This window comes from Balaenoptera musculus, chromosome 16 (assembly GCF_009873245.2).
Source record: "Balaenoptera musculus isolate JJ_BM4_2016_0621 chromosome 16, mBalMus1.pri.v3, whole genome shotgun sequence".
NCBI lineage: Eukaryota > Metazoa > Chordata > Mammalia > Artiodactyla > Balaenopteridae > Balaenoptera > Balaenoptera musculus.
This window is the reverse complement of record NC_045800.1, coordinates 81772312-81799224: the sequence shown is the minus strand read 5'-3', so window position 1 is coordinate 81799224 and position 26913 is coordinate 81772312. Positions and strand designations below refer to the sequence as shown.

The 26913-nt window shown below is 51.5% G+C and overlaps 1 protein-coding gene across 4 annotated transcripts in view; it reads right to left on the bottom strand.

The window, feature by feature from the left end:
• The window catches only part of PCNX2 (pecanex 2), a 279006-nt gene that overhangs the window by 6551 nt on the left and 245542 nt on the right, over positions 1–26913 (bottom strand). For 3 of the 4 annotated variants that reach the window (XM_036828623.1, XM_036828621.1, XM_036828624.1), the window contains 6 exons: positions 22210–22443; positions 19399–19511; positions 8893–9037; positions 8213–8443; positions 6950–7224; positions 6144–6331 (listed from right to left, as the gene is read on the bottom strand). In XM_036828623.1, the coding sequence (XP_036684518.1) occupies positions 6144–6331; positions 6950–7224; positions 8213–8443; positions 8893–9037; positions 19399–19511; positions 22210–22443 (1186 nt within the window). The remainder of the gene's footprint in view (positions 1–6143; positions 6332–6949; positions 7225–8212; positions 8444–8892; positions 9038–19398; positions 19512–22209; positions 22444–26913) is intronic. The other variant, XM_036828622.1, reaches the window with a different exon arrangement.

Sequence of the window (26913 nt, the reverse complement as noted above, 5' to 3'; positions counted from 1 at the left end):
TTAACCTTGGCCATTGGAACCATCTGGGAAGCTTCAAAAGTGCCTTGACCTAGACACTGAGACCCTCCCCCCCACCCGTGTGCCCCTGCAGACTGGGCCCTGGGCCTCCCCTGTAGCCTGGGAGGCAAGCTACGGGGCGGGAGCTGGGAAGGTGAGTCTTCCAGGTCGAGTACAAAGATCCGGGATCAGGAATATCCCCCCCCGAGGACTGGAGACCGACCTCTAACTTCCCTGCGCTGGCTGAGCAGGCCCCTGGCTTGCTTTCTGGAAGCTGTGGGCACCATGGTTTGATTCAATTGGAGGGAGGGTGAGAAGGAGGCCAGAGAAGCCGGAGGCTGGAAGGAAACCCAGCAACTGCACAGCACAGAGGCCCCTTTGGCGATGCCGTCCTGCTGGGAACGGCAGCGGGGGGTGGCTTTCCAGGCCGCCCTCCCTCTTCCAGGGGCCTTCGGGCATCTCACCACTGGCCGCGTCATCTGGGAAGAGTCCTTGGTGGCAGGTACAAGGCCGTGGCGCCGGGCAGGGCTGTCCCCCTCCCCATGTGCGGCTCCTTCTGGGGCCGGTGTCCTTGGGGTCACAAGGGCTACTGCACTTGGGGCTTCGGTAACTGACAGCTTTGCGCCTGGCCCTGTCAGGGTGCGAGAGTCCCCCCGCGATCCCCACTCTCTGCACCAGCTCAGGAGGAGGGGGCCGGCTGGGGGAGGCCCCTGCCAGGCTTCGGAGACCTGAGCCGGGCGGGGGCAGCTCTCCTCTTGCCTGCAGCACGGATGCTTGTGCGCACCTGCGTTTATCGGGCGCTGAGGGACGCAGCCTGAGATCCCACTGGAAGCTTACCCCCGCCTGGGCTTTGTTCTCCAAGTCCCGGGGTTCCGACATGGTGCTTATTTACAGGCGGGGCGTGTTTCTAGCTGCCAAGGGACGTGGAGAGAAGGGACAGGGGTGCTGGCCTTGAACTTCCCCCAGGGAGTGAGTGGGTGCAATGAACCAAGCCAAAGGTGGCCATGTCCCCGTATGGCTTTAACCAGAGTGGGAGTAAAAAGATGGAGACACTTCAGTGTTCCAGGGGCAGGAGGAGGTGTCTTGCCCTGGGTGTGGGGAGTGAGGTTGTTCCTTTCTGATGCCAACTTCAGGCTTTTCTTGATGTCTCTCAGGGGCCTGCTCTGCCCTGACAGTCCAAGATTTCCCTGCTGCCTTGATGCGTGCCTGTAAGTCCCAGTGGCTGGTTTCAAGCCAACTGTCTCATGTGTTTCATCCTTTCAAAGGCAAGTTTGGACTCCATCCCTGCCCAGCCCCGCAGAATGGGTGTGTGGCTTATGCCACGGGCTGTGATGTCCCCTGCTGAGTTTCAGGAAAGCCTCGCCCCAGGCAGCCACTGAGGCAGGGGGATGGTGAGGCTGCAGGCAGGGCTGGAGGGCAGACGGGGCCATCTCTGTCATTCCCCCTCCGGGACTCACGCCCCACCGGCTTCTCTCAGCCCACTGGGGCCCCCTTGGGACTCTAAGCCAGATGGTCTGAAAGGTGGTCACTCTTGCGTCCTTCAGGGGACCAGCTGGGCTGCATCTGGAGCCGCCTGGATTTTCCAGGGCAGGGAGAGCCCGTCGGGGACCGCGGCGTGGCCCTCCTCTGGGGGAGGGAAGAGGGCTAGCTGCCTTCGGGCGTCTCCCTCCCCCCCAGGACTAGGGCCACTCGGTGTGGCCAGTGCCCGATCCCCAAGGCATCACCGGGAGAGCAATCAGTCTTAGGTGGAGACTCTTCTAAAGATACATGAAGGGTTCTGGCAGGGGGCTTGGGGCACAAGGACGAGCCGACAGGATCCGCAGCTGTTGGCGCTTTGCTCTTGGCTGTGACAGACAGAAGCTGGCGACAGCTGAGTCTCACCTGGGAATTCTGTGGCCTCAGGGCCTGACAGCCCAGCCCCCGGGGAAGCCTCACGGGGAGTGGCTGAGTCCAGAGGGGGACCATCCACCCATACAGTCAGCCCGCGCCTGCTGAGCACAGCGCCGCCTTAGCCCTGAGCGGCCCCCCAGGACTTTAGAGGGTCCCACTCGACCCCCGTTTCTCCTACCACATCTCTCCCCAGGACCAGGAAGCCACGGAGACAAGGGATGCTTTGGGCGGCCCCCATACCCCCCGCCACCTAGCGCCGGGGTGCCTGGCTCTCCAGAAGGCCCCGCCCGAATCCAGAGCCTGCCCAGAACCCCCGCCAGGCTGCCCCCCAGGGAGGGCCTTGGGCCTTCCTGCAGGTGTGTGCACCGAGCAAGGCCTGCGGCGGGGCAAGAAGCAGTAGGCAGGTATGGATGGAGCGTGGACGTGCAGACGAGAGGTCTACATGAGCACAGGCCCCTCGCGGGCGCGGCAGGGCGAGGCGCATCGGGCCACGGTCCCCCTGTGTGCTCCTGTCCCCGCCCCGAGAAGACAGGGCCGCCACCGGGCACCCCCTTGCACTGCGCTGGCCTAGTGCAGGCGCGGGCAGCTCCCAGGCCCTGAGCACGCACAGCCTGCCACAGTGACGGGGGCAGAGCCGCGTGGACGGCTGGCTGGCCAGGGGCCTCTCTGAGGTGGTGGCGTTTGGTCAGAGGCTGAGCGAGGGAGCGAAGCACTGAGCTGAGCCTGAGGGCAGCACGTCCAGCCTGGGGAAGCCGCAGCGGCGGAGGCTCTGCGGGGAGGACCGCTTGGCGTGAGTGAGGGGCAGAGAGGGGGCTGTAAGGCCAGGCGATGTGAGCCAGGGGTCATGGGGAGCCCTGCAGGCCAGGCGAGGGCCCAGTTGGGCCCCCCAATTCATGTGCTGAAGTACTAACCCTGGAACCTCAGGATGTGACCGTATTTGGAAAGAGGACTGTTGCAGGTATCATTCATTAAGATGGGGGTCGTAGCGGAGTAGGGTGGCCTAATCCAACGGGACTGGTGTCCTCACCAGAAGGGGAAATTTGGACACAGACACGCACACAGGAAGAATGCCATGAGAAGATGAAGGCAGAGATCAGGATGAAGCTTCTACAAGGGAACGGACGCCCAAGATCACCAGCAAACCACCAGAAGCCAGGAGAGTCCAGGGACCCATTCTCCATCACGGCCTCAGAAGGAAGAAACCCTGCCAACACCTTGATTTTGGACTTCTGGCCTCCAGAACTGTGAGACAGTCTTTTGTTGAAGCCACTGAGTTTGTGGTACTTCGTTACAGCTGCCCTAGCAAAGGAATACAGGTTTGTTCTGAGGGATATGGGAAGACTTATTCAACAGAAGAATGTCCTAAGTTAAAATACTGTCACCCTGGCTGGTATGTGGAAAAGAGATTTAAGACTTTGTGCAGTTGTCAGGGCTGCCCAAGTGGCCAGAGAGAGCAAGAGAGCGGTTCTTCTTTTATTTGGGGTGGGGAGGGGCGAGGCGGGCCCCCTACCAGCCCTCTGACCCTCTGACGGGCAGGGGGCACCCAGTCTCAGGACAGCTCCCCAGGAGTGCAGGGCCTTCTCTCCAGACTGTCAGCTTCTAGAGCACAGGGGGACACATGTGTCTGCCCCACGTCCCCAACCCCTGCCCCGCCCACAGTGGGACCTACAGAACCCGGGCAGCTGCTTCAAGAAGAGCTGGGTGTCAGCTTCACCTGGGGGAGCCCCAAGGAAGGCCAGTTGTTAGAGGAGCCCTTGAGCCAGCGGAAGAAGTCAGGCAGGGCGCGGGGGGCACGCGAAGAGCTGGGTGTCAGCTTCACCTGGGGGAGCCCCAAGGAAGGCCAGTTGTTAGAGGAGCCCTTGAGCCAGCAGAAGAAGTCAGGCAGGGCGCGGGGGGCACGCGAAGAGCTGGGTGTCAGCTTCACCTGGGGGAGCCCCAAGGAAGGCCAGTTGTTAGAGGAGCCCTTGAACCAGCGGAAGAAGTCAGGCAGGGCGCGGGGGGCACGCGAAGAGCTGGGTGTCAGCTTCACCTGGGGGAGCCCCAAGGAAGGCCAGTTGTTAGAGGAGCCCTTGAGCCAGCGGAAGAAGTCAGGCAGGGCGCGGGGGGCACGCGAAGAGCTGGGTGTCAGCTTCACCTGGGGGAGCCCCAAGGAAGGCCAGTTGTTAGAGGAGCGCTTGAGCCAGCGGAAGAAGTCAGGCAGGGCGCGGGGGGCACGCGAAGAGCTGGGTGTCAGCTTCACCTGGGGGAGCCCCAAGGAAGGCCAGTTGTTAGAGGAGCGCTTGAGCCAGCGGAAGAAGTCAGGCAGGGCGCGGGGGGCACGCGAAGAGCTGGAGCAGCTCCAAGGCCTCGGACGCTCGGCAGAGGCTTCCGGAGTCTCCCAAACAGGAGGACAGCTGGGCTTAGAGCCCGGGGCCGGCTGCGGGGGGTGGGGGGGGGTCCCGCTCATGAGGCCCATGGGCGATGTTGCCTGGCGGGCCTGGTGAGCTCGTAAAGCACGGAAAGCCAAGCGTGGCCTCGGGAGAAGCGATTTTAAGAAGGAATAATGGAAAATGAACAGCTGGTTTGGGCTCTGGAAGATCCAGCTCTGACATCTGCCACGAAAGCCTGTGACTGCTCCCAGCCTCAGGCTCTGGCGGTGAACGGGAAGAACATTCACAAGCTATGTGGTCTGGATTTTAGGACAGGAAAGAGCGCTGGCCCTTTCCAGGTCACGCAAGCGCTGGCACAGCTTCGCTTCTACGAAAGGGAAGAGGCATCTCACTGAGTCAGAGCCCGTCCAGCACGCCCATCCTCGGCTCTTTAAACGCCTGCGGCCCCGCCAGCCAGAAACCCCCCTGACTCCAGCCTCCCTCTGGTTCCCACAAGTCACCTGGTTAGACGTGCCAAGCGCTCAGGAATTTCTCCATTTGGAACCTACCTTGCATTTTCCCATCTGGAAGATCACTTTATGTGACTTTGAAACTTAAAATTCTCATGCGATAACAACTGTTAACTAAGCAATGAGAAACTCCTGGCCTGAGAGCCCAATACCGGAGGCCTCGGGCTGGGCGACTGCTCTGCTTGGGGTTGGGGCAGACGGCACGGGGCGGGGAAGGGGGCCTTCTTCCCCCTAAGCAGCTAATGGCAACCACTTTGCCCATCTACCTACCTACCTCTCCCTCCCTCCCTCCCTCCCTTCCTTCCATCTCTCATCTATCTTCTATTATCTAGCTATCATCTATTGATTCATCTCTATCTATCACATATCCATCCATCCATCTATCTATCGTCTATCATATGTCTTCTACCTATCATCTGTCTGTCTCTCTGTCTCCCTATCTATCTGCCATCTTGCCCATCTTTATATAAATCCTATTTCAGTTAAATCCTCAGCCTTGCTTCCAGGAGACAGGGACCGTTCCTCATTACTCATTCGGTGCAGAGCTGGCAGGGGAACACGCACAAAAAGGCACTTAATGAATCCTTCTGGATGGTAAAAGCACTGAGGCCAAAAGGCGAAGCCACTAACAGGTTTTGAAGGGCAAAGCTGAGTGCCAGTGTGCCAGCAGGAACCAGGGCCAAGCATCTGTCTCTCCCACATCCACCCGGGCGCGTCCTCTGCGGGCCCTCGGGGTCGTCTTTTCTAAGCCAGCCCCCTCCTCCCAATGGACTGGGGTTTTGGAACTTCATCCATCTAGTTGAGCCTGATTTTAAATTTTAAACTCAGCCCAAACTTGAACCAAGCCACCCCCTCCATCCCCACCTGCTGGCACCCTTCTCCCCTCTTTTCTTATGCTCTGAAATGTCAGGTGTAAGTGCAGGAAGGGGAGAGCTGTAGACAGTGGGCAACGGCCTCGCCACAGACTTGGAGAGGGGGGCTTAACTCACAGAAAGACGAAGACACCATCATGGACCAAGAGCTACAACACAGCCCGACACAGAGGCACGTGAGTCAATAGGCACTGAATGAGTGAGAGAGGGGGTGGAAGGGAGTGACCGCTGGACCAATGGACAGACACATGGCTGGCTGGCTGGCTGGCTGGCTGAGGTGATGGACAGACAGATGGATAAAGGTTAAATGCTGAATCTAACACACGGAGAGTTGTTTTCTGAGTAGAACCTATAAGAGTCAGTGTATTTGGGGCACCTTTTGTCCCAACACTGATTTTTCCTGCATAAAGGGGCTCTCAGAGGTTAGAACGACAACACAACCCACAGTGCTGGCCAGTGGGACTACAGGAGCCTTATCAGTAACACGAAGCCCCCGCTGCACGCACCTGTCGTCCTTGTCCCTTCAGGGGGTGACCAGTGGCGGTTCCCATCCTCTCTGGGCTGTTCCGAGCTGCTCTCCCGGCTCTCACCACTGGGGGCACTGCTGCCGCCTATGGGCGGGGCGCTCCCGGCATCCGCATCCTCGACGTTGCCGGCACCGGGCTGGCCGGCAGCATCGAAGTCCTTCCGCACCCTGTGAGAGGGAGAAACGCTTGAAGGGTTCCCACCAAAACATTTCTAATTGCCGTAAACGCCCCATCACATTCGTGTCCAAATCGGGATGGCAGACCGGACTCGCAGGTGGAGAGAGGGGCTTCCGTTCCCCAAACCTCAGAGTCTGATAAACGAATACACCGCGCCCGGATGAAGAAGCCGCAGGTCCCACCGGCCACAGCGACCCTCAGCTCTGGGGCCTGACAAGGAGCTCCGCCAGATTCTGACAGAACATCTTAGAATTCGTTCCAACTCACCAGGGACACCGTTCCAACGGGGTGAGAAGACTTAGGGGATGAGAGATGCGTGCTGGGTGGGAGGAGGGATTTCAAGCCCCGTTCTTTGAGACAGATGTGTAACAGTCACTCCCAAAGACCCATAACCTCGGCAGTTCTGCAAGGGCTCAAGCCCAAGTCTCAGCCCATGGATGGAAGGGGGAGGGAGACAGACTCATCTGATGAAACAAAGGCTGTGTTGGCAGGTGCACTTGGGCACGGAAAGAGCGATGGACGGTGACATTCCAACCAGAAGCCCTGGAGTCGCAGCCCCGCCCCATCCAGCATCCGGGTAAATAACGGCCTTTGTTGTCAAGACCCACCTTAACCACTTGGTCCGGAACCACGCCCTGACGCTGTCCAAGGTGACGGGTCCACTCCAGACGTTCTTCAGCTGCCTGTGGGTCCCTAGGTAGGAGGTGGTGAGCGGGGAGACATACATGGGGTACCCCAGGGGCTGGTCACAGGAAGAACTGATCAGGTTCCGAAGGACCTGCTTGTGGTTCTGGATGCTGCCGCGCTCGGGATTGCAGTTGCGGAGGAAGATGAGCTCTTGCTGCTGCCCCGCCCAAAGGCCACGGACACACTCTCTGTTCACCTGCAGGGCGGGGAAGACGCGGGGAGAAAAGCAGATGGCGGGGGCCTCCAGCATGTTGGTTCCGGGTCTGAGTACCTGGGACCACAAGTACCTGGGACCACAATACTTTGGCCTAAAGCTTTCATAGTCAAGCCCGAATGGCAGCCCTGTAAGGTGGATGTGATGCCACTTTCACGGGGCCACAGAGATCAAATAAAAAGGAAGGAAGGCTTTGTTTCAGCCCGGTGGTTTGAAGCTATAGGAAGAAGACAATCTCTGGGAAGGAAGTTCTCGGGTTCAGGAACAGGTTATTAGAGGAAGGTCTGGAATTTTAGAGAATTATAAAGTCTTTAAGAATAAGCTAGGGACTTCCCTGGTGGTGCAGTGGTTAAGAATCTGCCTGCCAATTCAGGGGACACGGGTTCAATCCCTGGTCCGGGAAGATCCCACATGCCGCGGAGCAACTAAGGCTGTGCACCACAACTACTGAGCCTGCGCTCTAGAGCCCACAGGCCACAACTACTGAGCCCGCGTGCCACAACTACTGAAGCCCGTGCGCCTAGAGCCCGTGCTCCACAACAAGAGAAGCCACCACAATGAGAAGCCCGCGCACCGCAACGAAGAGTAGCCCCCACTCGCTGCAACTAGAGAAAGCCCGTGTGCAGCAACAAACACCCAAAGCAGCCATAAATTAATTAATTAATTAATTAAAAAAGAATAAGCTAGATCTGACCCTCAGCGACATGTGTGTCTAGCCCACCAGGACTTCCTGCCAAAGCTGTCACCTGCGCACCGGCTCTCTGGGTGGGAAAGGGCCCTGGAGGAGATGCACCGCCTGCCCCGGGGCTGCCCTGCATGCTGGCCAGTGCTGCCCCCCAACCCTGGGGCTGTGGGTCTAGACAGAGGATGCTGGCCCAGGGCGAGGGCATCGGTGCCAATCCGTCCTGTTCCTTCTCACATTCTGCCCAGGTGGGAGGCTCGCGCCAGCTGGGAAGGATGGGCCCCGTACCTTGATCACCTTGAAGCTCAGGAAGCTTCTGTGGAGCACGATGACCTTGTACTCGTCCGCGCCCTCGTCTACCACGTGCCGCAGGGTCAGCAGCTCCTCCCTGTTGGCCAGCACGGCGCCCCTCCAGGCCGGGTCGCCCTCGTGGCAGATGACCACCTTCTTCTCAAAGGACTGTATGGCCTCGTAGAGGACCACGGGGTCTTCGTACTCGTCGGGGCAAGTGAACTGGTCCTGGGGAAGGAAGTCCATCTTCGGGTCAGGAAGACCAGAGAGCTGGCCCCGGGGGGGTGCAAGGCCAAGCCCACCTCCACATCTCACAGTTGCCCTGAGTGGACGGAGGACACCTCGCCAACCCAGCACCCTTGGCCTCGGGGCCGTGCTAGGCAAAGAGCTTGCGGCTTAGGTGCCTATGACTTTTTGAGACAGTGTGGGCACTTCTGATGTCATTTTCTCTGGCCAAGTCCCCTCTTCCATCCTAGCGGGAGATCACCACCTCCTAGGGGTCTTGAGGGCACGTTGTCACGGACACGGTCAAGAATATGCAATGCCTCAACGCTTAGTTACTAAATCAGAAGCCCACTCATCAATGTCATGTCGAGGAAAGGGACTGCGTTTCTGAAAGGTCATTTTTTTCCCCTGATGCTTCAGGCTTATACTTTTTTAAAAAAAGGGATGTTTACCTGGTGCAGCTTCAGGGACATCCTGAGAGCTGGGGCGACAACTTTGTGCAGCAGGTCGATGTCTGCAAACACCCACTCATCTTGGGCTGTTATTCTGAAGTCACCTTTGAAGAGGGTGTGGAGGCCGTACAGGAAAGAATCCAGGCTGTGAAACAAAGTCGAGTTTGTTCGTTCATAAGGAGCAAAGGTGTTCAGGCACCTGTCACCCTGAGCTGGCCTGAGTCTCCCTTGTGTCACCTCAGGAGGGATTTTACTGTCTTTAGGCTGATCCAGCAGAGGTCCCACCGAACACCTGACACTGCAGACCGTATTCAGACCCTTGTGACAACTGCTGTAATGGTCACCTTCAGGAATAGCCACTGATGTTCTGGATCCCTGAGTGTGATGGTGGAGGTCCTGGTCAGAGCTGGCCTGCTACGTCCACAGGCAGAGTGAGTGCTGAGACACGGGGCCGTCTGGTCCAGGAGCCCTGGGGCCTCCACTTCTTGGGAGGGAGGCAGGGAGGCTGGGGGAAGAACCCAGGCCCTTCCACTGGTCGTCTCTGTGTTTCCAGATAGCGCTTTCGGACTATGTCACTCACAATAAAAATTGGATTCTCCCACCATACGGAGAGAAAACGACACCAAATGCAATCTCAAATTGGCCATTTACATTCTCAGAGAATATCCAGCTCCCAATCCCACCCTTTTTTTTAATGACTAGTGGATGAGGCACTATAGAGGGGATTAAAATGAATGACGGAAGGATTCCTCAGGTTGTCCAGGTTTTTATGTTTCTAGGTTTTTTGGCTCTGTTTCCGTTTCCTGCATGTAATTGAGCACTGCCTGGGTGGAGAGCAGAGAGGTGCCCGAGGGACATCTTTCACGGTCTGGGTCCTTTACTTTTTGGATCAACGCAGGGAGTGGGTTTGGGAAAGCGACTCACCCTGTATTATGAGGAGGGAAAGAATGGTCCTTCCTTCATTCGTTTCCTGGAGCTCCAGTGATACACTCAGTCACAGCCGCCTCTAAACACCCTGGCCTCTAACATCCCTGAGCGGAAGTGAGCAGCTGTACAAGAAACAGCATCCCTGACAGGGCTGAACGGGGACAGACGAGCAGGGACGTGTGTGTGGAAGAGACTGTCCGAGGATGGAGCTGAGAAGGATTTAATGAGCTGGCTCGCCAAGCAAGACTTTGGATTCAGTGCAGCACGCTAGACCCACATGTCAGGGAAATAGCTCCACTGTTGGCTGTCGGAGCACGTCATTGCGAAACACCCCGGCATCATTAACCTCCTTCCAGAACTCCCTTGAGAGGGATGCCGGGGCTTGGAGTCAGAGCAGACTGCGGGAAACGGGAGCAGCCAGGGTCTAGGCAGGTGGGGCGGATGCTGTGGCCTCGAGGAGCCCAGAACCTTCCAGAAAGAGTCCAGGAGGCAGCCCTCCTGAACAGGCTCCCCCAACACAGAACAGAGACTTCCTGGAGCTGCCTGCGGTCCTGGGAGGGGAGGGGTGGACCGCAGAGCCAGGCTGGAGCAGTGCAGAGGCAGGAAGGGAAGCTTTGAAATGGTGCGAACTGCTGTCACCGAAAATGGTCCAAAATGCCCCTGTCATCAGATAGGGGCGAAGTACTGAAAAGAGTGGGTTAAACGTGGGTGGGTTTTTTTTCTGGAAAGGATTAGAAGCATGCCTCGCTGCTTGCACACAGGTGTAGAGAAATCGCTCCTCTTGATGTGGGGCTGGGGACGGTGGCAGAGGGAGACAGAGGGACCTGCCCAGATGCCCAGAGCGACACGGGCAGATGGAAGAGGAGAGCCGGAGAGTCAACCCATCCTTTGCTCGGCGGCGTGTGAAAGCAACCACAGACCTGATCGCCCGGCTGGGAAAACGCCCTTCCACGGGACCTCACTGAGTGCTCGTGAGCCCATCCCAGGTCCCCAACGATAGATGCTCTACCGGTCCTTTCTATTTTCAGAGGAAAATGACACTTTGTGACGCTTACTGCTGTTCCATTAAAATGAGTCTCAATGCACAAATGAACATATCTATGAAACAGAAACAGAATCACGGACATAGAGAACAGACTGGTGGTTGCCAAGGGCGAGGGGGAGGGGGGGAGGGAAGGATTGGGAGTTTGGGATTAGCAGATGCAAACTGTGATATATAGGATGGATAAACAACAAGGTCCTACTGTAGAGCACAGGGAACTATATTCAATATCCTGTGATAAACCATAATGGAAAAGAATATTAAAAAGGATGTATGTATATGTATAACTGAATCATTTTGCTGTACAGCAGAAATTAACACAAGATTGTAAATCGATGACACTTCAATAAAAAAAAAGTTTTTTTTAAATGAGTCTCCATGTAGAAAACAAAGCCTGGGGTAGAATTCCACTAGATTGATGGTGTTACCCCTAGCACCTTAAAGGTACAGGCACCCTAAAAGTAAGGGTGTTTCATGACCTGCCTTTTATCCTCAGGAGAACGAAGAGGAGGAAGGCAGAGATGCCACGAGCTGGGAGGCTCTGGGCGGGACAGCAGAGGTCTCCAGGTCGCCTGCAGCACATTTCTGACTTGGAGCATTATCGGGCTCCGTCTTGTTAAGACTCTACTGAGAGATGACAGGCTCCCACCCCCAGGCCAACAGCTGGAGTGGGGAAATAGGGTTACATCTGAGTCGATTAAGGTTGGCCTTCGTGGGGACTAGAACAGCCACCGCCCGGGCCCCTAGCGCTGCCTTTATTTACTAAGTTTTTAGCACGTGTGCAGTGCCATGTAAGACCGGGCTTATCTCGGTGCCGCGGTCTGGCTCTCTACATGTGGATGTAGAGATTGTCCCTGCACTGAGGACTGCTTGGCAACAAACTCTGTAACGGGCCTTCTGTACCTCTTCTGCAGCACTCAACCCATGTTCCACGGAGTCAGGACTTGAATTATACGTCGCCTTCATAACTGTGTGTGCATGTGCGTATGTGTGTGTGTATGTGTGTACACGAGCATAGGTGCACATTTGTGTGTGCATGTGTGTATGTGTGTGCATGTATGTATACTGTGCATGTACATAGGTGCACATTTGTGTGTGTGCATGAGCATGGGTGCACATTTGTGTGTGTGCATGTGTGTATATGTGTGCATCGGTGCACGTGTGTATGCTCACGCGTGTGTTGGAAAGGATGATCCAGCCTCCACCTCAGAGTGACTGCACCCCCAGCAGACACCAACGACCACCAAGCTGGGTCTTCGTGACACTCTGCTTGTAGTGACTCCTATTCTTTCTGGTTCCGACCCAGTTTCCTATTCTATGATGACATAACCACTGGCGCCGCATACAGATGAGAGGCTGGAGCCATCAGTACTTAAGCACAGTCATTCATAACCTTCGTGGAAATGGCCATTTTCCAGCTTGAGGCTCAGGCTGTTGCTTGCAGTGCCAGCGGAAACTCTAGCCCCAGGTTTGCCTAAGGCTTATGCTTTAACGGGTCCCGCCCAATTCAGCATCCTCACCCATCACCTTTCACGGCAATGACAGCTTGAGGACAGCCAGTTGAAGCAAAGGTTGTTTTCACTCCTTGTATCGCATCTTTCTTTATCCACAGAGGAGTCCTCAGAGCTCTATTCTAGCCAGACGTTGCTTACGCCCCTTGAAGCCCTACTTTTGTTCAAAATCACTGACCAACACAGCCCAGTTTTCACCTGCACCCTCTCACTGGTTCTTGGCCCCCGGGGAACATTTGACAATATCTGGAGACATATTTTGGATGTCACAGCTGAAGGGGGTGATGGTCCTGGCACCCAGTGGGTAGAGGCCAGGCAGGAACGTCCAGGACAGTCCCCCCCAACAAAGAACCACACAGCCTAAAATGTGAATAGTGCCACTGCTGAGAAACCCTGCTCTTTCGGGAAAAAAAAGTAGCATTAAAGATAGAGATTTTAAGTTTTGGACAATGGGCATTATCTTGGGTCCAGAGTCAATGAATCTGAGGACTCAGGTGGAAACAAGTCTAATGCTGGGATAGTTTCTGCAGGACTCCCAGCGGACTCTCCAGAATGACTGATACATTCATTCGAGCTTATTTCCAAGCAGGTCTGTACACCGCATATTTACAGATGGGCATCGTGAAGAGTCTTCTGCTGTAGCGCATCGCCACCCGTGGAGCGCTTGTAGAACATATGCAAACGATTAAGTGTGATTTGCAGGTTGGGTTGCCCATGCTCACTGATGAGTAATGGAGATTCTCAGAGAGCATGTGCTTGGTTATCTAAGTCAGTATCCTAGCTCAGAGAGCGCCTCCACCTCAGGGATGGCAGCGTGCTTCACGCATGAATACCAGGAGCAAGCTGGCTGCAGAAGAAACGATCTCCTGGCAGCTGTTCAAAATCAAAACTAGATTTCCAGACCCGGCTCCCAGAGAGTCTAAGCTGGCGATTTGTGATGGGGCCTGGGGCCTATATTCTGACTAAGCTGATCGGGTGATTCTGAGGCGCTAGGGGTGATTCTGGGGACCAGAACACCCAGACATTTCACAGAAGCAGGGGAGTGGGAGCTCGGCATGGGACCCAGGGAGCCTGGGCAGGTTGGGCAAGGCTGGTCCTCAGGGCACTCCAGGGCAGGGTGCACGGTGTTAGCTAGGTGATGGAGAGTGACAGAAATGACGCCCACCAGCACCCGGCCAGCGACGTGGAAAGAGAGGGGAAAAAAGGCACCTGGGGACGTCCCTGGTGGTCCAGTGGGTTAAGACTCCGTGCTCCCAGTGCCAGGGGCTCGGGTTCGATCCCTGGTCGGGGAACTAAGATCCCGCACGCCGCAACTAAGACCTGGTGCAGCCAAAATAAATAAATAAATATTTTTAAAAGAAAAAGAAAAAAAGGTGTCTGTCAGCGCTTCTGTCCCTTGAGAAAGTCCCGCCAGATCCCTGCCCCTCCGGCAAGTGGTCTAAGATTAATCAATGTACCTCCTTGTACAATCCAGGTGCTTTTCAATCTGGCGTGCTGGCACTCAGAACAAGTGAGTTTGGGCACAAGCGCTTCAGAGCTGAGTCTTGGTTTCCCACAGCCCTCGGGCTCTCCTGGACGTGAGCCCCACTGGTTGCAAAGCCAGATTTTATGGGGCTTGTTTTTCTGGCTCAGGTCCCCCAGCTGGGGAGCCCAACGGGAGGCTCAGACCCCTCGCTCCTCAGGGGGGACCCCCTCGGTGGTGACTTCCCTCCCACTTGTGGGTCGTCATACTGGAGGTGCAGGTTCTGACTGGACCATGTCTCCGCCCCTCCTACCCTTCTCCATGTGGCCTTTTCTAATACCCTTAGTTGCAGAAAATCTGTCCTGCTAGTCTTCAGGTCATTCTCAGGGATAGTTGTTCTATGTGACGTGGTAGGTTTGGTGGGATCGTGAGAACAGGTGACCTCAGAATCTTCCTACGCCACCATCTTGACCTGAGCTGGACGACTTGATTTTAATCTCTGGTTCAGGACCGTGCGTCATGTTTACTTTATTTCTCTTCTAGATCCTGATTTCTGAGTTTCCAACCCCAGTCTGTCAGGCAGACCTCAGTCTTGTCTGCAAGAGGATTCACTATGACGTCTGGCCCTAGTTTGGGGTCTCGTCTCCAGTAGAAGGTCGGCAGGGAAACTGAGATTATGTCCGGGATTCCTGAAGAACGCTATTTTCCTCAGTCCGCTGTGGGTGAGAGCAGTGTGGACATGGTAGATGTGACCCCAGACTATGACAGTGACCTTCTGCCACAAGGTCATCTGTCAGGGCTCTCAGCCTCCAGCACAGGACATCTAGGGCTGGATTGTTTGTCTGTCATTTTTCAAGCTTACATTTATCTTGACATGTTCTATTCTCTTAGAAGCCTAGTTACTCCAAGAGTCAGTAAAATTTCTTCTTCAAGCAAACATGTTGCTGCTGTGAATGCAGTCACCTTCTCACCTTTTATCTCTATAAATGGACCATTGGCCAGGATCCACTCATCACCTCTCATGTACTTGAAGACAGTCACCAAGCCATCTTTTAGCCCCTGTGGTCAGTGAAACTATCTTGACTTCCTCCTAAACATGCCTTTGTATCTGTATGCTCTTGTTCAGTAGGAGACACAGTTCTACAATGGGGATAGGCCCCAAACTCCAAATTAAAACCATTATCAGTGTTTGCTTGTCACATCCCTATTAACTCATTCTATCTCCGTAACATATGGACGTCTTATTTGAAGACATTTTACATACCTGTACTCTTTTGCTCACTTGCATTCAGCTTATCATTTAAGTTGATTCTCAATTTGCTCATCCTCTCTAATTTTTCATGCATGTATTTTTCTTCCTTGAGGATAGCCTATCAAAGCTACGTCACTGCTATGAAGTCAAAATATTTCCCCGAGAAACCCATCAAATGAAGCAGAGCTTGTGACTTATGCTAGGCTGCTATATAAGACTTATCTGTGGAGTAAGTGCTCAAAAATCATCTGTTAGTCTTTAATACTAAATATGTGAGAATGACTTGTTAGGTCTCAGAAAGTACACTTAAGGGCATACTCCTGAGTTAAAATTATACTAGGATAAAGCACATGTGCGCACGCGTGTGCACACACACACACAGATCATAAGCCACTCCTACTGTGAACATAAATAAAACCATACTGAATAAAATATTAGCAAAGTGAATCCATCATTGCATAGACAGAATATATCGTGACCAAGTAGAGCTTATCTCAGAATTGTAAGGATGTTTTAATGAAGAAATCTATTAAAATAACCTAGTACATTAATAGACTTAAGAAGAATTTCATCTGAATGTGAGCCCTCAAACTTTGAAAGAATTCAACATCCTTTCCTGATGAAAGCTTTAGCAATCTAGGAAGAGAAGGACACTCCTAACGATGAAAATGGTCTACTAGAATCCTAAAACAAACCTTAATTTTTAACACTAAAATATGCCGCTTGTTCCCCATTGATGTCTGGATTAATGTGAGGATGTTGTGTTAGACTGAATAATGGTCCCCCAACACGTCCATGTCCTCATCTCTGGAACCCGTGGTTATGTTACCTTACAGGGCACAAGCAATTTTGCAGATGTGATTAAATCGAGCATTCTGAGATGGGGAGATTTTCCTGGATTATCTGGGAGGGCCCAATGCAATCACAAGGATCCTCATAAGTAAAAGAAGGAAGTGGGTGAGGTAGAGTTTGGCAGAGAGAGATTGGAAAAGGCTACACTTTTGGCTGGGAAGATGGAGGAAGGGGTTGCTGGGATGCAGGCGGCCTCTAGAACAGGGGATGGATTCTCCCCTCAGAGCCTCCAGAAGGAATGCAGACACCTTGATTTTAGCCTAGTGAAACCCGTTTTGTACTTTTGATCTCCAGAACTGTACGACAACGAATTTATGCTGCTGTAAGCCACCGAATTTGTGGTAAGTTGTCACGGCAGCAATTGGAAACGAACACAGATGCCCACCTCCAACTGGAGGTCAGGGCCAATGGAACGGGAAAAAGAACTGAGGTATAAATATAGGAAAGAAAAAGGCAAAACTGTCATTATTTGCAGATATGTCTTTCCAGCAGAAAATCAAATAGAATTAACTGAAATAATGTTTATAACAGAGTTCAGTAGAGGTGCCCAGGATGAAATTGATATAAAAAACCAAATACAGTAAGTCCTCTACATACAAACGAGTTCCATTCCGAGAGCACATTCGTTAAGTCCAATTGGTTCGTAAGCCCAACAAATTAGCCTAGGTACCCAACTAACACAATCGGCTGTATAGTACTGTATTGTAATCGGCTTATAATACTTTCCACATAAATAATACATAAAAAACAAACACAGTAAAGTACACAAAAGTACAACCACTCGTAGAGGATGCACGCAGGTGACAATGTACGCCAGACACGTGAACTAACTTACATGATTGGGCGTGCAAACGCACGTTCGCATCTTTGAAAGTTTGAAACTTGAAGGTTCGTAGGTAGGGGACTGACTGTAACTTTCCTGTATACCAGCAGTAGCCAGTTAGAAAATGTGACAGGAGAAAAAGGGTTTTATTCATGATCACAATAAAACTATAAAATACCTAGACACAAGTCTATTAAGGATTACAAATCTCCAAAAAAATGATAAACTATTATGGAAAGACATTTAAAAAACTGAATGATTACAAAGATACACCATATTATTGACTGATGCCCATTCTTTCCCCAAATTAATCTGTGAATTTAATATACTCTAAATCAAAATCCCAAATGAGGTTTTTATAAAATATGAGTCTAAATTTCACCTGAGGAGAAAATGAGGAGTAGCAGGCCCACCATAAAGACAAGGGCACCTTGAAATACGGTACAGGACTGCTCAGTGGAGTGAATCAGCCCCAGATAATCAAATCTTTCCCTAGACTAGCAAGAGTATCATTCCCAGATTTATCTCATCACTATGTTTGCAACAAGCAGAGCCGACATGGAGTATGAGAAGCTGTTTGAAACAAAGAAAATCCCATCAAAACAAGGCTGATCAAAGCAGCTGCTAGGCATGGTACTTATTCAAGGAAAATATAAATAAAACAGACCAAGCTAGATACACCTGGATCAGGAATACTGGAACAAGTAACACAAAGAACAAGATCGAAGAAATCTGAAAATATGTTGTATGGGAATGGAAAGAGTGAAATCGTTGAAGCATTTTATTTGCAATTTGTAAAGAAAATTTGAAATTTATTAAAAAAAATAAAAATAAAAACTTCCCATTGATCCAACAAAAGATCATCTGCTTGGATGCTGTGAATATCTGAAGACTCATTTTGTGATGTGGAGTCCAGAATCTTCTGAAGCCCTTCTCAAAGAGTATTCCCTATTCACAGTACTATAGGGGACTGTTTCACAAAGCCCACGAAGGAGGCTTCTGCTAGACTTTCAATCATCAAATTCAGTCCCAGATGACCACAAAGGGAACTGCCCGGGTCTAGTATGAGGCTGAGTTGGGTAGGAGGGAAGAGAGGGGCTAGAAGAAGGTCAGCTCTTCCCCGGAGTATTTCCTAGAACACAGATCAACACAATACCGTAATTGGTGAGCATTTCTCACATGAAGAAAATCATAAAGTTCTGGGATGTGGGTGCTGAAAGACTAGCTGTCACGAATTCTAACCACCTTGGTTCTCACCTTTTCCTCTTAGTGACTCAAGGCTATAGCCTCCAGAGAGGGATGGAGGGACTGCCAACCACACCACATCACCCCTTACCAATGCACACACGTCACGGAGGGCGCCTGTCCGTGGCTCGCCAACAGGAATGACTCAGAGCCATCCCCTGCAGGAAGGGCATTCGGAAACACCTTCGACAAGTCTCCCTGGACTTGTTTACCCAATGGCCAGGCACTGTGACGGCTGTTAAACAAGCACACATGTGGGTTTTGCCCTTAAGCGGCTTGTCATCCCACCTAATGACCCCCAAACACACTCAAGTAGAGTATCAGAAGGACCCCTTTGCAGAGCACCGGATCAACAATACAACACAGACATCTTGAAGAAAGTCCAAGTAAAGGAGAAACCACTACATAGACGCTCTTTCTTTTTCAGCTCCCTGGGTCTGTATGATTCTCAGCTGCATGTTGATGCACCCGGGGAGCCATAAAAAAGTCCCGATGCGTGGTCCACCCGCAGGGGTCGTGATGTGATCGCTCTGCCCTGGGGTAAGGCCTGGGCATCGGGATATTTACAAGCCCCTCGGGAGATTTTCATGTGCACCAATCAAGATGCCTCTGACGGACAGGCAGAATCCAGAACATCCGGTCCCCAGTGCTAACTACCAAAGGGGCAGTCTGTGAAACGGTCACCACCCGGGGCGGTGAGGAGGTGACTGATGAAATTCACAAGAGCGGTTTCCCTGGAGAAGGAGGAGGTCGGGGCAAAGAGCACAGCTTCATTTGTGATGCCAGTTCAGGGGCTTGTTTGTGAAGGCAAGACCTCAGGGACCGAGGGTGAGGGAGGGTGAAAGGGGCCAGGAGAGAGTTGAAAACTCAACACAAGATCGTTTTGTTCTTTAAGAAGAGAAACTTGCAGAAAGAGAGTTTGAAAAAAACCGGAGAAGCAGCGTCCAATCATCAAAGCCCCACAGAGTCAGGGCAGGGCAGGGGCTGGAGTTAAAGCACAGAAGCGACAATATTCTTTTGTGAAGAAAAATGGGGGAAGGGAACTAACGTTTTTTTGAGCATTAATTCTGCTAAATACCGGGCTAGGCGCTTTGTATGCATGATTTCATTTAATCTTCCCAGAAAATTTGCAAGGAAGCTTGTAACATAGAACACCCTATACCCAGCATTCCAGGGTTTTGACTGTTCCGTATTAATGCTGTTTCCACATCTAATTCTCCAGATCACCGTGGTTAAAAAGTCTTCTCACAGGCCCAACATGATTTATTAGGGAGAGAACACTCTGGAAGAAGTAGGAGCAGTCTAACTTTAAAATAAAGAAAATGATGGACAAAAATCTGTCCAGCATATAAAATGCCCACTGGTGTCTGTGACAACTGTTTCCCCAGGTACCTGATGGCCATGTTGTGAGCCGCGGTCCCCAGAGCTCTCCTACCCAGGATGCAGAGCGCGAAGGACAAAGTCACCAGAGGCGAGTCCTCGTCACTGTCTAGGTGCTTCGCGGGCTGGAAGAACAAGGATGTTAATTCAGCTTTCACGTGGGTTCCGGACCAACAGACAACCGTAGATGCAGAGGCTCTCCCTGTGTCACCCACGGTGGTCACCCGGGCCCCATTAAAGTGACCTGACGGATGGGAAACTCTGCTTCCTGAGTTTCTCTTGAGGTTGGACGTGGAAAAAAAATTTAAATGGGGAAACTACCTTAGGAAAATAAAGGGACTAACACAAGGCTGGCTGGCCTATTTCCCTGGAATTGTGAATATGGCACCTCGAGGTCAGGAAGATGGTGAGAGCTTGCAGTCAAAGGAACGGCCACCTAACCCTGTTCAACGCCCACCTTAACCCTATTCAACGCCCACCTTAACCCTATTCAACGCCCATCTTAACCCTATTCAACGCACACCTTAACCCTGTCCAATGCCCACCTTAACCCTGGGCGACGCCCACCTTAACCGTGTCCAATGCAGGGCACAGGCACACCAGCAGGGAGAGAAGAAGTATGGGAATCAAGTGCAAATGAGGGTTTTCTGTTGCCTCAACAACAAGAAGCCCACTGAGCTGACCGTAACTCCAACAATTAAATGAAAGGGGTCATCCATAGCTTAAAAAGAGGGGCATGGGGAGATGCAGAAGGAATTTAAACTTAAAGTCTCTTTTGCAAGAAAAGTGAAATAATTTCACTTTTATGAGCCCGCTGAGGAAAGAGGAGTGCCACCATTGCGGGGATAGCCAGGAAAATCAGTAGATTCTCTGACTATTTCAGCCACCAGGAGAGGCTCAGCGAGGGTTAAGATCTCAGCACACATTCTTCTGGCTGCATCTGGAGGAAGCAGACTCTCCCACCTGTTTCCCATCACTCATGCAAAGGTCAAGGACCTGGGCTAGTGTCATAATTTGGTTTACCCTCTACAGGTCACACAACACACCTCATCAGCTGCTGAGAAGGCCATTTCAACTTGGATCTACCATTTCCTTCAAAAACACATTGCGAGAAGCTTTCCAAATCCCGAGAAGCAGAGACGACCGACCCCCTCCACATGCCTCCCTCCCCTTTCTCCTCCTTGTCTGCTTCCTTGTCTTCCTTTTCTAAGATGTCATTGTCCTTGGTTTCATTTCTAAGAGGCTGCTTTCATCTCCAGAAGTGTCCTCAGCACGTGAGCAACAATGCACGCGCACACACACACACACACACACACAAACCTACAGGAGTAGCTTGGACCGTCTGATTGCTAAACAGAATGTGCTGGTCCACGATTCAATACGTTCAGCAAATCCTCTGCATTTCAGCACAGATATACTCTGTACGGAAATCTCAAAAAGTAACTCTAAACAAAGAAGTGTCCAGAGTTTTAAAACCGTGAAGGAGGCTTAACACTGCACTGACTCTGAACACAGTAAAGAGGAAAACGTACCTTCAAGGCCCCTTCACTGGAGACATGGTATATGAATTCTTCCATTTCATTTTGCTTAATTGTTAAACAAACATTTATCCAAATACTAGTGTCCTGGGACTTCCCTGGTGGTGCAGTGGTTAAGAATCTGCCTGCCAATGCAGGGGACACAGGTTAGAGCCCTGGTCCGGGAAGATCCCACATGTCGCAGAACAACTAAGCCCATGCACCACAACTACTGAGCCTGCGCTCTAGAGCCCGTGTGCCACAACTAGTGAGCCTGTGTGCCACAACTACTGAAGCCCGCGCACCTAGAGCCTGTGCTCCACAACAAGAGAGGCCACCGCAATGAGAAGCCCACGCACTGCAACAAAGAGTAGCCCCCACTCGCCAAAACTAGAGAAAGCCCACGTGTAGCAACGAAGACCCAATGCAGCCAAAAATAAATAAAATAAATAAATTTATATATATTAAAAAAAAAAGCAAATACTAGTGTCCTTCCTCGCCTCTATTTCATTATAGTCTATAGTATAAGAAAGAGATTATTAGAGAAATGCAAATTAAAACTACAATGAGGTATCATCTCACACCAGTTAGAATGGGCATCATCAGAAAATCTACAAACAACAAATGCTGGAGAGGGTGTGGAGAAAAGGGAACCCTCTTGCACTGTTGGTGGGAATGTAAATTGATACAGCCACTATGGAGAACAATATGGAGGTTCCTTAAAGAACTAAAAACAGAACTACCATATGACCCAGCAATCCCACTACTGGGCATATACCCAGAGAAAACCATAATTCAAAAAGACACATGCACCCCAATGTTCATTGCAGCACTATTTACAATAGCCAGGACATGGAAGCAACCTAAATGCCCATCGACAGACGAATGGATAAAGAAGCTGTGGTACATATACACAATGGAATATTACTCAGCCATAAAAAGGAACGAAATTGGGTCATTTGTAGAGACGTGGATGAATCTAGAGACTGTCATACAGAGTGAAGTAAGTCAGAAAGAGAAAAACAAATATCGTATATTAACGCATATATGTGGAACCTAGAAAAAGTTTGCACAGCAGAAATTGAGACGCAGATGTAGAGAACAAACGTATGGATACCAAGGGGGGAAAGCGGCAGGGGGAGGTGGTGTGATGAATTGGGAGATTGGGATTGGCATGTATACACTAATATGTATAAAATGGATAACTAATAAGAACCTGCTGTGTAAAAAATAAATTAAATTAAAAAAAAAAAAAGAAAGAGATGGTCTTTACAAGGCTCTCCTCAGCCCCACCTCCCCTACCTACCCCTTGCCTCTTCCGTGCGCAGTACTGAATCCACTCCAGATACACGTTGCAGTAGCTGGCTCGCGTGATCCCCTGGAGACACGGGACATAGTCGTCATCGATGTTCATGCTGAACATCGCAAGGTCGCGCTCAATGTAGTGCCACTTGGCAAAGGGCTGCAGGGACTTGAGAAGGGATTCGTTTTTGATCCAGGAGAACAGTTTGGGGGACGTCACCATATAGTATATTATACTCTGCCAAGAGAAAGCAAGACTTTGAGACCTTATAGCCATTCCAAAGCCAGAAAAACTTTTTCAACTATATTTCATAAGGTAAATCAACATCAGGGAGGTATGAGACATGAGATCCCCACAGGTGGTATCATCTGTTATTTCCTGCTAGATTTAATGCACAGAACCCACTGGAGACGTTTTAAAATGTTCTCTCTTGAGAGTCAGTGGAGGGTAGAGGGACGTGAGAAGAGGAGAACGCTAGCAGAATGCACCAGAACAGAATCTCCTTGGTGAGAGAGAATGACAGCCAGCGCCATCCTTTCTGAGAGATGCACACAAAAGCATCATGGTTTCTTTAGGCTTCCTGGAGGCCAGGCTGGGCTGATGTTGCTTGGAGAGATCAGGGCACGTCCTCCTCCAGGGCCTCAGACAAAGAGTGTGTCATGAGCTAAAGCAACAAGGTACTTATGGAAAGTACTTATGATGTGAAATTGTTCACACACACACACACACGTATACATAATCCTGGGTACCCAGACAGTGGACATCTGTGATGTCTTCAAAAATAACCCATGTGCCCTCCTACATCAGACGTTCCACTTATGAATCCAACTGGGGAAAGCGCCACCCTTGGGCTTTATGATTCTGAGCTACAGATTTACTGAAAGCCATCTTACAGTTTTCGAATGAGTTCATCCTTCAAGAAGGCTAGCATCCAGCCTGGAGAAGTAAACGTGTGACAGAGAAAAAGAAAAATCCAAGCCTGCTGTGGACACATCAGGAACAGACGGTAGTATCTACGGACAAGTCCCTTGCAACCTCACTCCGCTTTCGTTACCACAGGAAAAGGGAAGTGGCTGGTGCCACCGGGGCTGAGGTGGGTCTGGGAACACAGCTTGCATCCTATATGCAAACTGAGAGTGACGGGAGGGGCAGGGGCGGCGTTTGATGCAAAGAAGGCAGTAGCTCCTGCTCCCCTAGAATCCTACCCTTCACTGATGGCCTTCTCTGATTATAGAAGGCATTCTGGCCAAGCGAGAAGACAGAAAGTAACGCACACAGGATGAATGTGAGCAGGGCTTAGGCGATGGAGGTGAGTGGGCAGAGGGGCCCTTTGCTAGGCAGCACCCCCCAGCTCCCCTCCTCTTCCTCCCTTTAGCCGGGACGTGAAACCCAGAGCGCCAAGGTCGGAGGTTGCCGAGGTGTCTGATTTCAGGTTACTGCAGGAGTTTGAATGCTGAGCGGACAGACACAAGTGGTCTCTGGATTTGGGCAAAACCACGGCAGACGCCTGACTCAGCCTCCCTCTGCTGTTAGGACCGACGGCAGCCTGCATGTTGGAGACGGCTCATCTGTGGCTCATGGTGTGTGGTCTTCCTTCTTTGGGGCATAATCTCTATTAGGCTCCATCATCCACCTGACCCCCAAGCGGGGGAGCGGAAGCATGAAGTCCACAGACAGTAAGCAAAATTCAGTAGTTCACATGTTTCCCCAACCTCTGCAGCTCTGCGTCCAAGCAGCACTGCTGGCCTTAGGAAACCCCTTCAGGGGAGGGAGGGAGGGAGAGAAGGAGGGAAGGAAAGAGGAAAGGAGGAAGAGGCCAGGGGAAGCTGAAAGCAGAGGGGCAAAAGACAGAGGCACTAATCATGGCCACTCTTCATCACCGTTTTGAGGTTTAAAATGAGATCATGCATATGAAGCACTTAGCACCTGGCCTGGCACATGGGACATGTGCAAAAATCTTAATAATCATCATCTCTTTGGCATCTATGACTTACCTACCCCGCAAGCTTGAGGCCCAGGGCGGGCAGCAATAGCAGAGCTCAGGAGAGGTTTCGAGCAGGGGATTCGGAAAGAGGAGACAGCTGAATCTCCCGTGGTCACCAGAGTGCACATCTAATATTCATATACGTAAATCAAGACTCTGGAGGGTGTTTTATTTTCTACCAGCTGGCGGGGTAACTTAAAGCTTCCATGAGGTAGACGGTCTAAGTGCTCGGTCCAAAGTCACGAGCCAAAGAGGAAACGTGACCGCGATCAAAGGCACGGCTTCTCAGCTGACAATCACAAAGGCAAGAAAGAAATCTGGTCTGTCTAAACACCTGGCTCGAGCAAACATCTGGTCTAGTTTTTCCTCGATACATCCTAATCACGTGTACCAGACAGAAATAACAAACAAAAATGGAAAGCTGAGCGTTAACCTTTTCACTCGTTTCTAGGGAGGAATGAAAATAACCCCTCCACCGATGAAGTCAGAATAGTTAACAAGGACTTTGAATCCCAGAGGCTCAAACTCCCTCCTCTAGTTCTGGCAAAGTCTTGCAGCGCTGGCTTCTGAGTGGAACGCTTGGCTCTCCCTCGGTGTCAGTACCAACTCCTCTCACTGGGAGGAAACAGAACCACTCCAACTGGCTGCAAACCGTACCCCGTTTCCCCTTTATTTAGGCAGAGATTCTGTCAATGAACGGTGTGAAATCCTTCAGAATCTGTCAGGATGGAACGGATCTCACGCTAAGTCAAACTGCTAAGTCAGGATGGTGACACGAATTGACTGCATGGAACCTGATCTGTGTTGAAAGCAGGGCCTCTTCTGAATTAATTCACCATATCTGGCTCCTCTAGCAGGGACCCTCCTGGTCTCTCATTTTCATCGTAGATCAGCATATTCTCCCAGACAGCGCATTCTAGGAGGGGGACCTGGCAGGCAGGGCCACATCCCCGGGTGTTTCCACCGTATCCTGCAGGGCAGGTGATAAGCGTATCTCCTTTCTAAGAGTTGGGCAGAAACAATGGTGGCTGGGAAAGCAGGCCCTCACAGAAAGCTGATTTCTTGACGGCTAGAGGGTTTTAATCACTAATGAATGGAGGAGAGATGGACGAGGCACCAGGGAAAACCTCCAGTCGTCAGAAAGGCAATGATTTCAAATATATTCATAGAGGGTGGGGAGAACTGACCCAGTTTATTATGAGATTAATAAAAAAAAATCCTTTTGTGCAAAGGACTTATTCCAAGCTTTTCTTTCTGTCCAATAAAAATAACAAAAAGAATGAAACCAAACCCCTGAAACTTGAAGCAATTCAGGGCTACAAAGGCAATTTCGTTCACTGCGTAGCCTAGGCCAAAGAAGAAAATATTCTTTTTCTTTTTTATTGGAGTATAATTGCTTTACAATGTTGCATTAGTTTCTGCTGTACAACGAAGTGAATCAGCTGTATGTATACATATATCCCTTCCTTCTTGGACCTCCCTCCTACACCTCCCCCATCTCACCCATCTAGGTCTTCACAGAGCACCGAGCTATAGCTCCCTGTGCTATACAGTGGATTGACATCTATTCATTTGGTTTTACCCTCAAGTGCTGTTTCTTCTGTCCTCACAGGCACTCAGCACTCCTGAAATTTCCTTGAACTAACTGTACCAGGGAGATGAGTACAGTTTCTGAGCTGCCGGTCCCTGAAGGGTAGGAAGGCACTGAGTGTGATGTTTAGACAAAGTCTCGTGTGAACGGGCCTTATTGGTGCTGATGTGAGTTACCAGGAGGTACCACGAGATCCATCTGTCCCCAAATCTCAGCCTCTCCTGAGCACTGATTCTGTTTCTACTGAGCACAAATGTCTGCAGTGGTCCCCAAGCCTAGCTGCATATCAAATCACCTAGGGAACTTATGTCAAAATATAGGTGTTTGGGGCACGCCCCAGGTGCACAGAATGGGAATTTCTGGGTAGGACGTGGCAACCTGTAATGATCTGGCTGGCTGGGGGATCCTGATGCCACAGGTCTGCCCCCTGGCTCCTGGGAATCGCCCGACGGGTCACAAACCACCGCCCTGTGCGCCTCTCCTGCACCCCCACCCCCCCAGCTCTCATGTCGGCATCACTGCCCGCTCGTAGAAAACAGGGTCAACGGACTGTCTTCCCACAAGCCCACTGTCTCCCGGCGGACTCTGGGGGCCTCCCTCGGCCCTCCGCCACTCACACGTGATCCTGGGTTTGTTTATCAGATTGCAAACTGTCATTTCAGAAAACGTACAGGGAATCAGGAGGCGTGTTGCCAGGAGCTCGTGTCGCCGAGTCCAAGCTCCCTCTGCGCGCCGCACGACAGGCCAGTAAATCGGGAGACGAGGGGCTGAGGCAGGGAAGACGCCTTTGTTCGGACAGCCGGCAGACCGAGAAGACGGCAGACTAAAGTCTTGAAAGAACCATCTTATCGGGGTCTGGGTGCCAGTTTCTTTTATAGCACAGAGACGGGGAGGAGACGAGGAAGTAAAGTAAAAAGGCCATACATTTTGCTAATATCCCCTGGAATGACCAGCCTCGGGGAAGGGATGTGTTAATTTCTTCTTTCTTGCAGCCGTCCACAGGCGGACAGGGACCGGATGTTGCCCTGAACAAAGGCACTTTGGTTTAATATCTAGGCAGAGGGGCAGGTTTCCCCGAGGCAGAGGGGCAGGTTTCCCCCAGGCAGGCCATTGTGTATAGACAGGATCCTTT